Below are 18,775 nucleotides of genomic sequence, written 5' to 3'. Positions count from 1 at the left end.
ACTATGCATTAACAGAAGGGTTTTACGCACTCCAAGTGAACCTGGAAAGCAATACAAAGTGGAGATCACCATGCCTATGTCCTGTTTCAGTCTCTCCCTTAGGCATGAGCTAGGTGGACCTTCAACCAGATTCAATGAAGCTAACAGGCTTCCTGGTCGATGCCCTTTCTGCATGTAAGAGGCACTTGGACAAAGCCCTTCATTTGCTTTAACTTTTGGTCAGCCCTGAACTGGTCAGGCAGCTGGACTGGATTATTACAATAGGTTCCTTCCAACTGAAATATTCTAGCCTATTATACTGTGCTCCCGTCTAGTCTGTTCTAGATCCTCCTAGTCTGTTCTGGACCTTTCTATTGCGCTCTTTTCTAGTCTGTTCTGGACTCTTTTATTCTATTGTGCTCTCTTCTAGTCTATTGTGCTCTCTTCTAGTCTATTGTGCTCTTTTCATCCATTTCCTGACACACAGCTCTCATGGTGTAGCATGAAACCAGCTCCCAATGGCAGGTGACAAATGCCACCCAGGGCCATCCCCACATCACTCAGTGCTAGAGCAGCCTCCTTCCTCACCCTCACAACAGTCCTGCCACAAGCGGAGGTCCACCGCAGGAATCTCTTCACAGCTGACCATGCCCTGCAGGTACGATGCCACCCGGAAGACATCCCTCTGGAGCTGTTGGATGTGGTCGCTGTTGTCACAGATGACACGAGCAAGGGATGTCTGTCTGATCTGAGTCAGCTGCGCTGGCGTGAAGACTCCAGGATTCTCATACCAGAACCTGCAGCAGGTTGCAATCACAGCATGACTCAGAACAGGAGAACAGGATGGGGAGTGAGGCTGGGAGAGGGAGGAGAGTTCCCCTACATCTGTTGGCAGCACCACACACCTCAAAATGGAGCTTTTGGTGGCTGAAAACCCAGACTGCCCTTTCCTGAACCCAGGAACCCCCATGAGCTGCTGGCTGGAGCTATAGGGTGCCATGGCCTGCAGGTACAGCCCCTAGCAGGGGAATCCCAAGGCTCAGACAGCTCAGCTCTGCTGTAGCAGGTTGGGCCCTGTGTGAACAATGCTCCTGCCCTAAGGGCATCACCAGGCAAAAAGTGTCTCATTCATCCAGGCAAAGCCATGTCTCATTCACACAAGCAGCAAATAGGAATTAGGAGGAGGCTCCTGAGGACATTTTCTGGCATTTTCAGGAGACATTTGGCACATCCTCAATGGTGCCCAGTGTCCTGTGGTGAAATGGGAATCATGACATCAGGGTCCCTTTGGAAATGCACTGGAGAGATGAATGTTCCTCGTACCATCAGACAAGAGATAATACAAAATTACATGTTCTGATCCCCCCAGTAAGGAGAAAATCCCCCCAAAGGGAATACCAAAGACTTTGGGATGACCCCAATGACGATACCTGTCTCCATCCCTCAGCCTTCTGAACTGCGTTGTTAACAGGCACATGAGCGTTGGTCCAACTCTGGTACCAGGGACAAGATCCTCCACCATCAGTGCTGGAAACAGGTCGATGTTTTTGGTAGTTCCATATAAACTGCAGGATAACAGGTATTAAATGAAAAGTTAAAAGGCTATCAAGGAGTGGAGATAATAGAAAACTGATCCCATCACAGGAACTTCTATGCAAGGAACTTATCTAAACAATATTTATAAGGTCTTATCTAAAAGACAATGGGATAAAGGCCTGCTTTGGAAAGAGGCAGCCAGTGCAGATAGGATGCAGTTTAGTCTCTTTGGAAAATAGCTCCAAGGCTCAATCTGCTCCCAAACTACACCTCAGCAGCTCCTGATGACATTCCCCTCAGAACCAGACTGATCATTTGGAGAGACCTCATTTGTCTTAGCCTGTTCTTAAACCACGACTATTACCCTATCTCAGCATCTGTGGGTAGCAATATCTGGGGAGGTTATTTGATGAGTGTCCTGGCAGGGGCAGAAACTTTTCACTGCCTGATCTCCAGGGATTCTGATGCTTCCAAGCCCAGTACAGTACCTCCTGAGCTTTTCTCTGATCTCCAGGTTCTTTATCTCATTCCTGAGGTCCTCAAACTCCTGTGCAGATGAGAGGTTGCAGAAGACCCTGAAGTCATTGTAAGGTGGGATACCATGGTCTCGCCCTCTCTGGATGTTGATAGCAGCCAAGTCCAATGAGACGGAGTGTGCCATAGAGAAGAGTTTCTCCGTCAGCTCCATGTTGAGGAGCTCAGAGGGTACCCGCATCTTCCCAGGAACCCCAAAGAGCCCGCGGAGGAGCGGGTCAATCCCACCCTCCTGCGTGATCCTGAAAGGGGAGAAGAAGGCCTTGTGCAGGGGGATGTGGCCTTGGCGGATGGGCTGGAAGCTTTCGTTCAGCCGGTACAGGATGGGGTTGATCAAGGTGTGCCCGAAGCGGAAGGCAGCAGTGGCAAAGGCGTTGAGAATCCCTGCATTGACACTGGGGTCGTAGCCTTTGTACTCACCCAGCATCTTCATCCCAGCTTCCCCAAGGACCTTGGGGAGCCACTGGGCGTAGGTGATATGCTGCATCTGGGCACCCACAATCTTCCGTGCCTCGTGATACAGGAGGTCCCCATCCCAGTGGGGATTGAGGGCCGACAGCTCCTTGGCAATGCGGTTGTGCTCCCTGAACCACAGGGTGTGCATGGCCGTGAGACCCAGCTGCTCATTGGCACGGTGGTCTCCTGCCAGGAAGCATGGCACGGGGCTCTCGTTCTCATCTCTCATGCATTCAGTGGGTGGCCCCACAGCAAAGGGAAGGAGATGCTTCCCCGAGCTGGGCACAACTTGGCCTTGCTTCAGCAGCCCCTTTTGGTTGCTCAGATCCCGCAGCTCCTGCGATTCCTGCTCTGTGCTGCCGTAAACATTGGAAGCATCAATGTAAGATGTCAAGTGGTTGATCTGCTCCCTGGCATAGACAGAGTTCATCAGTAGGGAGGTCATCCCACTGCCACATACAGGGCTCGAGCGGACAAAGAACATGCAGCGCCCATTCCTCACACGGGGGTCGTTGGCGGGGACCATGACGGAGAAGCAAGGTGGGTCATTGGTGCACACCTCGCTGCAGGGTGCTCCATCTGAGAAGCGGGACATGCTAATGGCTGCCACCGTCTGATCCATGTCATGGTCCAGAAACTGGCCCCACTGCATGAGCATGTGTGTGAACTGGTCATCGGGGGTGATGGTCTCAGTCCCGATCATGGTGGTGGAGACAAGGCGAGGTAGAGGAAGGGGAAGGTCCCTGGCATCTTCTGCCAAGGAAAAACCCCGGGGGAGGTTAAATCCATTCTGATAGGCGGGTTTGAGGAGCCTTTGGAAGGCTGTGAGGGATGCACCCCACATTGGGTGCTGGAGGTTGTTGCAAGAGCCATCATGGGTCCTGTACTTCTTGTGGAAGCAGATATCCGAGCAGTTCGGTGTGCGGCGGTGGGCAGAGCAGCCCGACAGGTTGGCAATCATGTTCAGGTAGTGAGGGGACACCAAGTCATTGTACCGATAGCCTGTGAAGGGAAAGGAGAGCACCAGGTCAGATGGTGGGTGCTGTAGCCATCAGGCTCCTCTCATCCCATTTAAGAGCTCCGTGCAAAACACACAGCGGGGTTGTCAAGGTGGGCACAGGTAGGCCAGGTCTCTGACATGGTGATGCAGTGTAGTTTATAGGAGGCAAACGAAGCACAGGATCATATCAGCCCCACAAAGAAGAAAAGAAGGTGAAAGAGTTTACATTGAACCGCGCAGAGGCAGATATCAGAAATGCTGTGACCTATAGACCAAACCGTGGAGGTGGTCTTGGTCTCCATCCTAGGTTTATTTTACATGGGTTATATGGGTATTACTACAACCCCAAGCAGCATCAAGCATCCAAACCCTACGTGCTGAGCAGCAGGGAAGCTGTGGGTGACTGCCAGGGCGCTCCGCACTGAATAATGCTGCACTGTGTGGATGCTGACAGTGCAACAAGGAGGAGAGGCTGGCGGTCCAACCAGCCCAGACGAGACCTGCAGTCTGCACAGAGACTCCTCACACCCTGGAATCCATCCAGGCAGGAAAAAAATACTTATGGGCCCCAAACGTAAATGCCTGCTGCATGCCGATTCACACGTAGGGGTAGAAACATGCAGCGTAGGGGAAAGCCTGTTGTATGGAAAGCAAGTGCCAGCTAGAGAGATTTAGAGTCTAACTGCTGGATGCTTGGACCTCACTAAGTATTTTTGGTGCTGCATTGCTTTGTTGGCTGCTCTTCTGCCTTGACAAGAGGAATCCATCTGAGTTTGTAGCTGAGTAGTAGAGAGACAGAGGAATGACATCCCCCCCTTCTTCTGCTACAGCACCCAAATACTGCAGAAATTGAAGTGGTTTTCTCATTGCCACTTGGAAGGAAGGAAGCATCAAGGTTGGATGGGGCTCGAAGCAGCCTGGTTTAGTGGAAGGTGGTGTAATTTCATCCTATGCACAAAGTTAAGATGGGAAATAAAACCTCTCCTACCTGTGACATTCATATCCACAATCAGCCCTTGTTGCACGTGTTCCTGTATCAGCTGCAAGGTCCTTTCGAAGATCTCGCCTGCCCTGGCTGTTTCAATGGTGTAGGGGTCCCGGGGGTAACGGAAGAGAGCCAGCAAGTCGTTGGGTGTCTTGGGGCGCCTGTTTTAAGGAGTTAGAAGTGAGGCAGGAACATGAAAATGAATGGACTGCTCTGAGCAATGAGTCTCTACAGGCAGCAGGAGTCAGGCTCTAAGCCCAGTCTGGTGTTTGAGCCCACAGCTACTGCACAAGATCAATGTGGCTTCACTGAGTATTACAGATGATTAAAGAAAGGCTATTTCTCCCCAGGAAAATACATTTATTTAATTTCCTCAGCATCTCTGCTTTATTTCTGCTATAGTAATTCATTTTTTTCACTTTTCAACAGCTGAAACCCTGGGGTTTTGGGCTTAATACAAGCTATCTATCTTTTCAATAAAAACAGGCATGGGGGTGAAAGAGGAGGGAGTTACCATTCCCTTGAGAAGTCATATTTCATTGAGGAAACAGTTGGAATTATTGTATCATTACTGAAACAGTTGGAATTATTATATCATTACTTCTGCTCTCCCTGCACAAAGTCAGTGGCCTTTATAAAATGACTATGCTGATCATTTTCTATGCACTGTCCAGCTGACAAAACCTATGTTGTAGATATAAGTGACATAAAGGGTGATATTTGTCCATCAGAACCCCAAATGCCTGTATGAAGTTGTCACATCCTTCATCTACACGGCGCGGTTTCCATCTCCAACACTTGAAACAATACTGTAGCTTTCATTTGTGGATTGTCAACGGTAAAACGAGGTTTTGGAAAGCTTTTTTGATCTCTCTTCTGTTTCAAGTCTCAGACCATGGCACTTCACACACTTACTTGCTAAACAGCTCCGTGCGTGTTGAATTGATGGCGTGGTCCACGCTGCTGATGGCTTCTCGTATTGATGTGGCTACAAACGTGTCGCCACTCCGACCGACATCCGTGGCTTTCCAGAGCAGAAAGCAAGAACAAAACATCCTAAATATACTTTGGTTAAAGTGGGAAAATATAAAAAAATCACAGTGGGTTAACCCTTACTTCTCATAAAGGAAACTTGTAAAAGTGATGAAATTCAGTCGAAGGTATTGCTTATATGTTAATTTTCCATTTGTGGAACAATCCAGTTCAAGCTCAGTGTCAACACATCAGGCACATCACTTTCAATCAAAAAAAGCAAGCTGCTGTCTGAAAACCTTCAGAAGTAAATACATGAATTCTTAAAAATCACTGCATTTTATAAGCCAGGGCCTCTGTCCCAGCTGAACAAACCGGTTCCCATTTGGCTCCCAGTGTTTGCAAGAGCCAGCTGGAAAATGAGGTACCAGCCATGAATAAATCACTGAAATTATCTGAGGAGTAATTTCAAACAACAAAGACGTTTCAGATTAGTCTCAGCTCCTTGCATGCAAACCCTGGATAGAAAGTGATACTGAATTAATCTTATAAACTACTCCCTTTCCGTGTTGGATATCCCTGCGTGCTTGAGGATTAGCCCTTTAACTTATATTTTTCACCTTGGATCTTTTTTCCTTGTCAGTTCTTCCTTACCCTCTAAGCAGCATAATTCCCACTCTTGACCTCTGGTTTGACTAGCTGCTCTTCTTTATTCATTACAGCTTCCCTAATGCACAGAGCAGTAGCTGGAGAACAAGAGACTTATTTCCCATTCCCCAGGGATTGAGCAAACATCTAAAGCCTGTATGTGCAGCGACACCGTTGTTCTCCTCCTGCCTCCCCTGATGTGCGAGGTTACGGTCAGACGATGCCTTGAGAGCGTGGTGGCACATTTTAATCAGTTTCTCCCTCCCAACAGAGGCAATAACTACACTGACACCAACAGCTCAGCTTGCAGGAGGTGGTTTAAGCCAACATCTTTGGCTCTGCAGGGAGAAACAGCAGCAAGGAGAAGCTGGGAGGTGCATGGGCTTTACAGCTGAGCGGCCCCATCACGTCTGTGAGGGATCTGCCTGCAAAGAAGCTAAAGGAATAAGACAGATCCTTGTTCAAAGTGAAGATGCTCCAAGCAGCTCTGCTCTTGGAGCCAGGCTGAGAGAGCTGGGCTGGTTTAGCCTGGAGAAGAGGAGGCTCCTTAAAGGGAGACCTTAGAGCAGCTCCAGTGCCTAAAGGGGCTGCAGAAAAGCTGGAGAGGGGCTTGGGACAAGGGCCTGTAGGGACAGGCCAAGGGGAATGGCTTGAACCTGCCAGAGGGGAGACTGAGATGAGCTCTTAGGAACAAGCTCTTCCCTGGGAGGGTGCTGAGGCGCTGGCACAGGGTGCCCAGAGAAGCTGTGGCTGCCCCATCCCTGGCAGTGTTCAAGGCCAAGTTGGACACAGGGGCTTGGAGCAAGCTGCTCCAGTGGAAGGGGTCCCTGCCTGTGGCGGGGGTTGGAGCTGGAGGAGCTTTAAGGTCCCTTCTAACTCAAAACATTCTGTGAATTTATGCCAACACAGCAAAGCCTTATCCAAAAGCAAGAGAAGACTCAAGAGGACCACAGAAGGTACCCTACCAGTGATGGTGAGCTGCATAGCACTGGAGGTGAAGCCAAAGGGGTTTCGTGCTATGCACTCATATCTGCCCTGGTCAGCCACGCCGAGATCTTGAATGGAAAGGGTCCCATCTTGGCTTATATGGAACTTGCCACTCTCTGTGATCTGGATGCCCTCCTGTTGCACCACGAAAAGACAGAAAACATGTCAGGGCTTGGGAAGCTTCCCATCATCCAGCCTTCAGCCTGTTCCACAAACCGCAGATGGATGCGATGAACCCATGTGGCCACCAGATGTTAGCATTGCTCTTGCAGAGAAGCCAGAAAGCCCGTCCAAGGACATCCGCTCCTGCCAGCACCCACTGTGCCGAGGTCCCTTGCTCAGCCCCTTCACCCTGGTCCAGCTCCAGGCACCCCATTTCTCTGCGCTTCTCCAGATGGGCTGATTGGAGCGGGTGCTGTGCCCTGATGCTGTCACATAAATAAGACTAAATGTCTTCAGTTTTGGGACAACCTGAAACTGCTGGATTTATGCTGGCCCTGAACTACAGATACCAGCTCTGCGGGCTCTGGACAGCATCACTGGTCATAGCACTGAGAGCAGCAGCAAGCTCAAACCCTACCTCTCAACCTGGCTGGTGGCAGAAGTAGCTTCATGTTTTACTGGGTTTATTCTCCTGTTTCTTAACCTGTTTCTGCTGCCTTCTCCCAATGTAATGCTTCCTCTGCTGCTCCCCCAGGCTCTTTTCTTCTGCTCCCACTGTTGGCTGGAGCCCAAATCAAGCTACAAGGTCACCTCCCATGAGATCTCTGCAGGATAACTGAGGTTCAGGCATTTCCCCTCTAATTTGTTCTCTGCCTGATTGCACTCAAAGGCACGTCCCAGGGAAGGTCACAAGTGTTACTCTACAGCACAGCACGAAGAAGGCTGGAGAGCTTCATCTAATGAACTCTTGAAAGGAGCAGCCAGGTGGCAGCATGATTCTGAGGACTCGTGGCTTTGCCCCATGAAAGCTGGAGCCAACCAGCATCAATCCAGTTCCACCAGTGGGAATCCTGGAAATAAGGACAAAATACTCAGAAAAAGAAAAGAGTCCATTTTCAGGTTTTTCCAGGAATAGTCAATCAAGCGTTTCCAGCATCCTAGAAGGTCACTGGCTTCAAGTTACTCATTTGGAAGGAAAAACAAAAGAAAACAGGAATGTGCATTGCAAGGCTTTGACCCTGAGAAAAAGCAACATTCTTTTAGACCATTAAAAACCTCAAATCAGTGGAAATGTTGGTCCTTAAATCTTCAAACACAATTTATTCCATGTGCATTGCACGAACTGACCTAACTAGTTGAGCTGGGAGAGGTGTTTAATCAGGAGCCATCGTGCTTCCCAGTGGCTGTGGAGTACATGGTACTTACCTTCACCCAGGTTATGGTGGGACGTGGATCTCCTTGAGCAGCACAGGCAATGGACACATCCTGGCCTGTCTCTGCTATCACATCCTGGGGGGGATGGAGGAACACGGGTATCACTGTGAACACAGGGAAAAACATCAGATCTCTCACAGCTTAACATCTGCACGAGGCAAAAGCAAAATCCCATCCCACAGGACACAGGGCAATTCCCTGTCAGTTAGTGTTGTTTTCCTATAGCTTGCAACGAATGACACACATTCAGCCCTTCTTCCCTCACAGCTTACCTCGGGGGGTCACTGACAGCTGCACTGGGAGGGTCCTCACGCCGATGGCACTGATGGCATGGCACTCATACTGGCCTTGGTCATGCAGAGCCACCCTCATCACCCGCAGGGTACCCGTGGAGAGGATGCTATGCCTCCGGTCACTTGGCAGCGGCCCACCTGATCAGACAAGCAGTGCACATTGTCCATGAGTTTCTAGTCCCATCACTGGAGGTATCTGTGTGATAGCTAAAAACTCATTCCCTTCCCAACATGCCATCAGTCACCCTGATGACAGCACCTGCATCTTGTTAAGTGAGGGACAGGACAGATGCTGCTTTTCCTACACCTAGGATCATGACTGTGTTGTCTTGCCTAAGCAACTGGAAAGAAGCTGGTACCCTCCTTTTCCTTTCCTCCTAAGCCTTTCCTTAGTGCAAACTGCAGATTTAATGACCCCAGATGGATAGCAAATCTGCGGTCCATTATCCAAACTAGCTGTTTAATCAAATAAACAAAAACATTGAGCATTGTCTTCTTTTTTAATTCATTATTTTGATTTGCTTTGGTTTGGAAACTATGTTGTTCTGATATTTTTTCTCTATTTAAGGAGAAAAAGTTGAAAATTGAAATGCGTTACCAAACCCAAACAAAATGATCAGAACTTCCCAGTTTAGTGACTTTACTGGTTTTAATATTCCATTTTCCTCCAAATAAGGGCATTATTTATTCATCCCAAATACCCAAAGGAATCTGAATCCTCCCCACACTGTCAAAAGTGGCTTGGAGATGAGCAGTGCTCCATCCCTTGTCCTCCTCTTGCCTTGTCCTTAGCATGCCCCCTGTGGAAGCACTGTAAAGCCTGGTTGACCTTGAATCACTGAGTGGCCTAGCAAACCTGGTTACAAAGCAGTTATGAACTTTCCTTCTTGACACTGTGCTTCCCACATCTCTAAGAGATACCATCTTATATCTGGGCAGTAGAGGAAGTAAGGTTAAAGGAGATGGAGAACATGCTGGTGGAGGAGAATCTCAGTTGGTCTTTCTTAACTGCATGTCAGGGCTATTGCTGTGGAAGCTGGAATACAATAGCCATGAATTCTCCACAGTATAAACCATTAATTATGGCTTGCGAAGCATAAGGAAAAGTTGGAGGGCCTCTGGGCCAAGTGTTGCTGGCTTCTGTCCCAGAAAGTGTTGGATGGGATCAGCTCAGTGGAGCCAGTGCTGACAATCATCTGAGACTTCAGAAGTTCACCACTACCTGCTGGCCCAAAGTGGATTTCCCAGAGCTAAAAGAAACCTCAGAGGGGTGCCAGCAGTGAACGGTGCTCCCCAAGAGGAGCAAATCAATGCAGCGATGGAGAGCTGGTACATGGGGATACCCAATGACTTGGAGCCTCTTCAAAGGAGGTCGAAAGCCACTACAGGAGGAAGTTTGAGGTTTTCCATAGGTTTCATACTGATGAAAACCAGCACGCTCCTTCCTTCTGACACCATGATTTAGTGTGTCAAAGACCTCAGTGCTTAACATCATCCTTGGTGATCCACCGCAAGCCTCCTAGCTGACTAGGTCTGTGCTGACCACCATCTCTCCTGTGCCACCACTGCAAGTCATAGCCCTGGACCATCAGCTCCACTGTTCTCACCATGGATGATGGCTCGGGAGAGAAAGAAAGCATGAGTCAAACGAGCAGTACCTGCCCTCGTCCAGGCAATCACAGGTGGAGGGTGACCCTCAGCAGAGCAGGGGAAATCCACACTTTGTCCCTCAGTTACTGTCTGATCATGGGGAATGAGGAGAAACCTGGGAGAATCTGCAGGGGAAAGCAATCACTGAAAGCAGGAAAATCTCAGGCAGCAAGGTTGGGTTAATTCTCATTTCATGGGAGCAAAACCAGTCACAGGGTTTAGATACACCCCCTTAAAAACACTGCTTCCCAGAAATGTCAGTTTGGGAGCCTCACCTTGCACTATGATCCTTGCTGTGGCCTGAATGGATCCCTCGGTGTTGCTGGCATTGCAGTTGTACTGCCCCTGGTCCGAGAAGGTGACGTTCTGAATGAAGAGGCCTCCAGAGCTGGTGATGGCGAAGCGGGAATCCTGCGGTAAAGGAGAGCCCGTGCCCAGGGTCCAGCTGATGCGAGGGTTTGGGTGCCCGGAGACCCCACACTCCAAGGTGACGCTTTCCCCGATCAGCACTTCAGTGTTCTGCGGCTGGATCACAAAAGTGGGCTTGGCTGGAAGGAAACGGGAGCTTCAGGAACCAGGAGCTCTGCTGCTGATGGGTTATGGGCAGAAGTTGCTTGGACTCCTCATGCAACCCTGTGAGAAGTCATCTGGCTCTTCCCTGACCTCTGCATCCTTGCTATGAGCAGCTCCCCAAGTCAAGAAGTGCTACTTCTTCCTACCATGTGCTCCCTCCCAGGCACTAAGAGTGCTGGAACATCCCCACTCCGTATCCCCTTCTCCCTCGATACCTCTGTGCTGCAGAATTCATCCCAATCTCCCTCCCCAGCCCCAAAGCACCTTCAATCTCTAAATCTCAGTTCCCCACTTCCATGAAGGAGCCCTAAAGCTCAAACCATGCTATGCTGCTATCCACACTCTCTTGCCCAGCACACCACAACGTCTTGGCACGTACAAAACTGGGACTGGCTCTGACTCAGCTCCCAACCCGAGCTGGACCTTCAAGGGTTGCACAAGGCTCACTTACATGGGGTGCCAGAATAGCGCAGCACAACTTCTTGTGTCTTGACCTCCCCAGCCACGTTCTTGGCCATGCACTGGTAGACGCCTTTGTCTGACTCCTTGGTATTCTGGATCATCAAGGTACCATCTTGCAACAGGTTCAGGCGGTTGTCATCTTTCATGTCAATCTCGTTACTGAAAAAGAGCCAGAAAAGGCAAAATCTGAAAGGAGTGAAGACTCTTTTGGGTCTCCCCCTGAGCTGCTGAGGGAGTTGAGGGGCCCTGCATGCGTTGCAGTAAGCTGCTGTTCCTTGGAGCTATTCTGAGAAATCATGGGATTTATAGCAGCAGTTCTGATTTACAGCACTGAACTTCAGCTCCAGCTCTGACTTACTCCCTGGGTGAGCTACTTTTTCTCTCACCACTGATTACACACAACATTTACAGAGAGCAGAGTGTTCCCATGCAAGAGCAGCGCTGCTATTGTCAGGGCATCTAGGCCCAGAAAGCTTGTTCTCATTATTGCCTAAGTGCAAATATAATAATGAGTTAATATTATTGTGTGCAGCCATTTCTATTTGAATGAGCTCTAAAGGCCTCGGGGCAGGGGAGCAAAAAGCTCTAAGTCACCATGGGACCCCAACACATCTTGGGCACCAACCCAACCTGAAAGCTATGAAACATCTTCCTTCTTTCCACAATGACCTGCAGCTCCTGGATCCCAGCCCACAGCACAAGGTCCCACTGCTGCCTCCCATTTGTCCCATTGTGAAGGAATCTTGGATGGCTGCAGATGATTGAAAAGGGAGAAGAGACCTCTCTCCCCACAGGACAAAGGCTGAATCCAATAAGCAAACTAATATGCTTGCTGGGCATTTGTTTAATTCCCCTGATGCCTCCTTACCCTAGTCATATCTCGCTTGCGGAACATTTATTATCATTACCCCTCTTCCAATGCTGTCTTTGGGAGCCTGCCAGCGTTTCCCTAACAAAACCTTCCTTCCAGAGGGACTTAACTCAGCCATAAACTTTTGCTCTGTGCTGAAGCTCTGCCTGGTGGGGAGTTAGTTGAAGAAGCAAACATTGATCATGGTTATTAACAACCGAGCCCTGTTCAAGCTCCCGCAACCAAGGAGCTTGTAAAGCAGCAGCGTAACTTTGCTTCCACAGTGGGCAACTGCTTGAGCACAGAGTATTTAATTGCTCTGCACTTCCCAGAAATACTCTTGGCATTTAGCACAGCCAGTTGGGTTTCAGTGTTGCTGTACAGGGCGATAATCAATGCACTGATCTGCAGTGACTTTCAGTGGAGCGCAGTGATTTTTCCTTTGGAAATAAAAGCTGTTCTCCCAGCATGTTAGGCCTTTAGCGAGACAAACCTAGAGACCAGAAGCATTTCAGGAGGTAGGGAATGGCGTGGTAGCTCAGAACAACATGAAATGCTAAATTTTTCTTTTCCTGATCAAAAGACAATTCCTTTCAGCCTGCGGAGTATGTTTATGGGAATGCTGTAAGCTCTTGGAATCCATCACAAATGCAGAAGAAATATTTCAAATACAGATAAAACACCACTTGGATTACATGGTCAGCAGAGAATGCTGTTAAAAGGAAGGTAAATACAAGCCATGGAACACTCATTTCTCTTTTCCTTTTTAATGTTGCATGAAACAGCTTTTGTAATCACAACCAGTCACCGAAGAACTTGGTGCTTGAAACCATTTGCTACCCCAGGGCTCCCTGTGTGCGACTTACTTGTTGTGCAGCCAAATAATCGCAGGCTTTGGGTTGCCTTCTGCCCTGCAGGTGAAATAAACTGTGTTTCCCAAGAGGACGTCGACATCGTGGGGCTCTGAGGTTATTCGAGGCCTCTCTGCAAAACACCGTTTTAACACAACCCAGTCCAGAGCAGCACAAAATCACCTCCAGCCCCATCGACACAACACCCATCCTGCAGCCCCCCCCAGCAAGCAGGCACCAGCACAGCCCTTGGAACAGCAGCATCTCCTCAGAGCCACCCCAGGGCTTCGTAATGTTGAAGGTTTATCAGCCTATCCTTATTCAGCCAAGCCTTTCACAATGTGCTCCACTTGGAGATGTTCTCCAGCACTAAACAAATTAAACCTTTAAGGGATGTGCTAGAACATGAAGGAGTTTATGTGCACTGTCTGGAGCACTTGATCTGGATGCAGCGCAACACTTACTCATCTAATAACCTGTCTGATCACCAGGAAAACCAACTGGATTATTCAGGAGATTAACTTATCCCCAGTAGCAGCACCAGTGTGGGACCAAACCCACCACAGCCCCATGGTACAAAATGCTGATCCAGGGCAGATTTGCTCCACATCTGCTAAAAAGCAGTAGGTTAACTCGATGGCAGCAGGCTTCGGACTGACTCAGATATCAGCTGCCTGCACCACTAGGCTGAATTATGCATCGTTTGTCTTTCCCAGCTGGCACAATACCAGTGTAAAATGCCTAATGCCAGCAAAATCTTCCCACCAGGTGCTCTGGCTGATTTGACACACATACATTCCACTGTGCACCCAGGCCTAAAGCAGAACAAACTTACATTAACAGCTGTACCGTGGCACTGGGTGTATACTGGTGACAGCTCATGGTGCAGCACATCCACTTGTACCCACTCCATGTGTCCCAAGCTGCTTTCTCTAAACCCTTCTTGTTCCCCTCTCCCTTGAGGCCACAGACCCATTTGTGCCAGTCCAATTGTTTGCATGGCTGTGCCCCAAATTAAGCTGTGAAATGGTCAAGATTTAAAGAAGAAATAACAAAATCATAGGAGAAAAGCTGAATTCAAGGGAGAGCTGATCTCATACATCTGGCTCATAGCACAGCCAAGCACACAGCTGGACTGGCACATCCAGGAGGGATGCTAATAGCTGGCCTGTGTGAATGGGAGCATCTCAGGCTGACTCTACCAGCAGCAAAGTATCAGTGAACAATGCCTGTGCCATCCTGCACTGATGCTTGTGCTTGAACATCAGAGTTCTGTCTTTTTCTGTATGAAATATTTAACTTTGGAATCCTTCAGAACAACCTTTCATTTCAAACTGGCATCTTTCCATGAGCAATTATCTACATTGACAGAACAACAGCTTAACAAACTCAGTGCACCACCACAACCACACAAAGCATCCAGCTACCTATGATGTGCTTGCATAGCTGCTCAGCTGTGCTCCCAGCCATTACAGTTCTCCCAGCATTGCCCTTCTGTTCATTCTGTTAGAGACTTTTCTTCTGGTTGCTGGTTTAGCCACCGACAACAGCAGGTCCTTTACTGGCCTTATTCTACCCAAAAACATCAAGAAGCAAGCTAAAACCAGAGCTGCCTTCAATCACTGCGCAACTGTCGGTGTTATCCTGATAACCTGCATGACTTCCCCATTTCAGCTATAAAAAGAAGGCACAAGCAGGATGGCAGCACAGGGAAGAGGGAGAAAAAGGGGTGGAAGAGGCCATTCCCAGACCAAACCCCAGCTCCATGGAGGGCTTTGCTTTCACTCACCGCAGTTGAACTCCTGGGCGGTGAGGGTGATGATGGAGCGGCCGTGCAGCTCGCGTGGTGCCTCGCACGTAGCTGCAGTCTGGATGCTGCTGCCCTGCTCTGCGTAGTCCTTCAGCAGCTCGGCCAGCCACATCAGGTCGCAGTCACAGAGCAAGGCGTTGGAGTCCAGGCGCCTGCGGGACCAAGGGAAAGGTGCTTCATTTCATAGCTTCCTCCTCCAGCACGCAGGAGGGAACAGGCCTCCAGAACGGAGGACTTGGATGGTTTTCCCTGCTTTTGGTTATATCCTGGATGAAACTTGGAGATATTCCATTCCCACAATGTCTAACCCAGTCGGAAGGGTTGCATTAAACACCAACGTTACCCATCGTTTTCAAATGCAAATCATTCTGGTTATGCATTTCTGGCTTAATTTGAGGCAGAGACACACTAAATGTTGGGTTTTCCCTCAGGATGGAGATCTAAACCGTAACTAAGTTCTATAAGAACAGTACATAACACTGCCTCTGTTGGAGCTTTCCATTCCCTTTTAGCTCCAAAAACCTCCCCCTTGATTCTAGCGAGCATCGGATCAATCTTCCTGCGACCAGATGCTCGAGGTTGTAGCATTTCTGCACAGCTCTAAGGGCTTTTATTATTGCAACACAGGCCTGAACCAGGCTGAATGGAGACCAGTGACCTCCCAATGCACCCACACTTCTCCCTCCACTCACTTCATTCCTATGTGCCGTGCTATGCACAAGGAGAAGTAAAAGACTATCAAGGGATTAGTTTATTCCTCCTTCCCGACTGACAGTTTTACAGTAGATGGGTCTGGGCCATTGGAAAAAAGGTCTAATGTTTTCAGGGACAAACATTTGAGAATGTGAGATTTCACATGAGGCCACGATAGAGCATTTTATACACACCCCACCTTCTCCTTCGACACATACAGGCACCATTTCACGAGTTATTTCCTGCTAAAGTGAAGCCTTTTACCTGCTTGCAGAACTCACAGCAGGCTGCAGTGGGAAACGTTATTTTCTTGTAGTTGGAAATCATGGCAAAACACCAGAATTCTTTAGGTTTTGCTTTTTTTGCCCCCCCCAAAATGCATCATTTTCTTTCCAGAGATCATAAAAGACAAATGGAGCAAAGCTCTGGGGGGGTTTAAGCAAGAAGTGAGCTTAAGAGACAGCCAGGTTATGTGGAATAACACACCAGGCACTCAAGCATAGGAGAACAATCCTGCATATTGGCATCCTTCTGAGTATTATCATCTCGAGAAAGAAAGCCTTTTCTTTTGTGACTGATTTTTCCTTCCATCTTAGATACTGAAGACATGATCAAGGTCCTATCTGAGACCTGGACTCTCTACAGTGTTGAAGGATGTTTTATGGGTTCAAACTGTTGTGACGACTTTCCAAGCATGTTCCTTCCTGTGGCATTACTGAGCTGGAAGAGGATTATACTTAGATTACAATTAGGCACTAGCTTGAACAAACTACTAACTGGTTAAATGAGCTCTCAGGTCCAATCAAAACTGTTTTATAAACCTAGCACTGGCCTTAGAGGTGCAACAATTAAAAGCTTTGCCAAGCAGGCACATTTTTCCTCAGGTCTTGGCCATCTAATCAAAGATAAACAACTGCTCTTTGCAGGCAATGTTTTCCACTTACAGCCGCTTGAGGGATTCCAGTTGAGAGAATGTCCCTGGATGAATCCTGGAAATCTTGTTGTTGTGCAAGAATCTGCAATGGGAGAAGCCAGGCCAAGACATGATTCAGTATTTGCACCACGCGGATAACAACATCCCGGGTCAAAACCCACTTGAAATGCAAATAATAGAAAAACTCAGTTGTAATATGAATACTCCATCAAAATGGAGTTTTTAAACGCACTGTGTTTCTTTCCATGAGCTATAGGGGTTTCATTCATTCGGGAGTGCAATGCAATACACCAAAGTGAGAGCGGGTGTGGATTGGAAACGGTGACTCAAGACGTGATGTAACAGGTTTAGACTGGAACCTTAAAGTTAATCCACTTCATGCTCTGCAAAGGGAGGAGAAAGGGCACAAAATCCCCATGGACTGGACCCACCCTATGCTTTCTGTGCCTGGGTCAGCTCCAGTTTAGAAGGGACCTTCTCTTTCTCCCCCTGCAGAAGAGATGGCAATTCTACAAGGGCAGCCATTGAAATGAGGCTCCAGACAGCTCATGCCCTACACTCAATGTAATAATAATCCAATTCCATGAGTAAATCTAATTCAGACAGGAGCAGCCTAAACTGAGCTTATCTCTGAACAAAGCTGAGGCAAATTCTCACTGCACACAGGTTAAGCCTCCCTAGTTGTTACTAAAACCCCCTGATTGCACTAAAATACATTAGTGGGGACCAAGATGGGATTGTCCACTCTCCATTCCCTTAATGAAGCAGGAAATTTAGTTATCTTGGTGACATCTACAACTTCCAAGAGGACACTGATCAAAGTTAGGAAGCAATTTTAGTAGATGGTGGAACAAGAGATGCAAGGGCAGTGTTCCAGTGTCTGCATACACGCATGCACACCCAAGCTCAGCCTACTTGCCCAGCTTGGATGCCGACAAACCCTCCAGAATTGTTGTTGGATCCAATACAGTGACTGAGGTCAGCCATGCTGTGCTGATCCAGGTCTCAATTTCCCTGAGGGTGTTTGCATCCCATGATCTTAGTTCCCTAGCGTTTATGGATATAAGGCACGTTTCCACCCAGCACACAAGGGTCTGTTGGTTCCACCACGGAGTGGGAAACACCAGATGAGCTTCTGCTAGAAGCAGTCCTGGGAGCAGAAGACACAGGACCTCTGTCTCTAACTGCTTCCAAGCAGGATGCATGTTTTTCTGCTTAGACTTCCCCTTTTCCACCCCCTTTTTCTTGTACACTGCCCAACAGTGACTCACGTTGACCTTATGGTCAAGAGGAACGTTTCAGCTGGCTTGGGCAGCTGTAGGGCAGATTTACCCCTGCTTAGGTGGGAAATGTGAGCATAACACAGCATGGGAAATTCCCTTCATAGTCTCTTATAACACTCTACTTGGCAAGTACATTAAATCTCCTTCTTCAAGGATTTCCCCTCCAATTTAATGATCACACTTCACCCTACAAAAACTGTTACACAAAAAGAAGGGTTTTCCCTCTTCTCCTCAACCCCTTATTCACAAGGAAGGTTCCATCTTTACTTACAGCCTTTCAAGTTTAGGCAGGTCACTAAAAGTCTCCGGCTCCAGGCTTTCCAGGTTGTTGAAATGCAGGTACCTGTCACACAGAAATCACAAGGGGCAGGTATACAGATTGCAGCCTAAAAAACAGAAGATCTTTCCAGGTCATCCTCCAACCGGTCACCACCCATCTCAGTGCAGATGTCGAGAAGCCAGCATCCACTTCAGCATCTCCATTGTCCACATGCAAACACAGAACCAGCACTGGCTTTTCCCTTTCCTGTCAATTATTTACTCTCTCTTAAGAAACTAAACCATACACAAAAGGAGGACAGATTTGCTCTTCCCTGAAGCCTAAGACCATCACCATCACGCTGAATTGCCTGTTGCACTGTTAAGGGTCAGGATGAATCCCCTGCCCATGGAGTGCCAGCCGCAGCTGCTTCCATCTGATCACCGTATGGGAATGCTTTTGCATTCCCCAGCACACCAACACACCCTTGGATTATCAGGGAGGAAGAAACAGCCTTACTACAAGGCTCTTGTCCCCAGTCTATGAACTGCAATATTTCCGAGAGGGACCATGAGTTTGCTGATAATTAAGTTGTAGAAAAAGGCCCTGAACAGCTTGATACGACTTGGAAATGGGTCCTGCT

The 18,775-nt window shown here is 48.4% G+C and overlaps 1 protein-coding gene across 5 annotated transcripts in view; it reads right to left on the bottom strand.

The window, feature by feature from the left end:
* The window catches only part of LOC133262324 (peroxidasin homolog), a 41,409-nt gene that overhangs the window by 3,391 nt on the left and 19,243 nt on the right, over nt 1-18,775 (bottom strand). For 3 of the 5 annotated variants that reach the window (XR_009741276.1, XR_009741277.1, XM_061441371.1), the window contains exons 1-15: nt 18,145-18,375; nt 16,601-16,672; nt 14,943-15,115; nt 13,169-13,286; nt 11,442-11,611; nt 10,693-10,965; nt 10,426-10,542; nt 8,747-8,905; nt 8,466-8,578; nt 7,076-7,232; nt 5,406-5,514; nt 4,494-4,651; nt 2,004-3,507; nt 1,410-1,544; nt 568-776 (exon numbers count right to left, since the gene is read on the bottom strand). Coding sequence is in view for 3 of the 5 variants with exons in the window: in XM_061441371.1 (XP_061297355.1) it covers nt 568-776; nt 1,410-1,544; nt 2,004-3,507; nt 4,494-4,651; nt 5,406-5,514; nt 7,076-7,232; nt 8,466-8,578; nt 8,747-8,905; nt 10,426-10,542; nt 10,693-10,965; nt 11,442-11,611; nt 13,169-13,286; nt 14,943-15,075 (3,355 nt within the window). In the remaining 2 variants the exon portion in view is untranslated. Of the gene's footprint in view, nt 1-567; nt 777-1,409; nt 1,545-2,003; nt 3,508-4,493; nt 4,652-5,405; nt 5,515-7,075; nt 7,233-8,465; nt 8,579-8,746; nt 8,906-10,425; nt 10,543-10,692; nt 10,966-11,441; nt 11,612-13,168; nt 13,287-14,942; nt 15,116-16,600; nt 16,673-18,144; nt 18,376-18,775 lie in introns of those variants that run through there. The other 2 variants (XM_061441372.1, XM_061441370.1) reach the window with 2 other exon arrangements.

Source organism: Pezoporus flaviventris, unplaced genomic scaffold (assembly GCF_033815535.1).
Source record: "Pezoporus flaviventris isolate CSIRO_AGI_PZ_B2104156 unplaced genomic scaffold, CSIRO_AGI_Pfla_v1 ptg000213l, whole genome shotgun sequence".
In the NCBI taxonomy this organism is placed as follows: Eukaryota; Metazoa; Chordata; class Aves; order Psittaciformes; family Psittacidae; genus Pezoporus; species Pezoporus flaviventris.
Note: the sequence above shows the minus strand (reverse complement) of the source record. Positions and strands in the feature narration are given on the sequence as shown.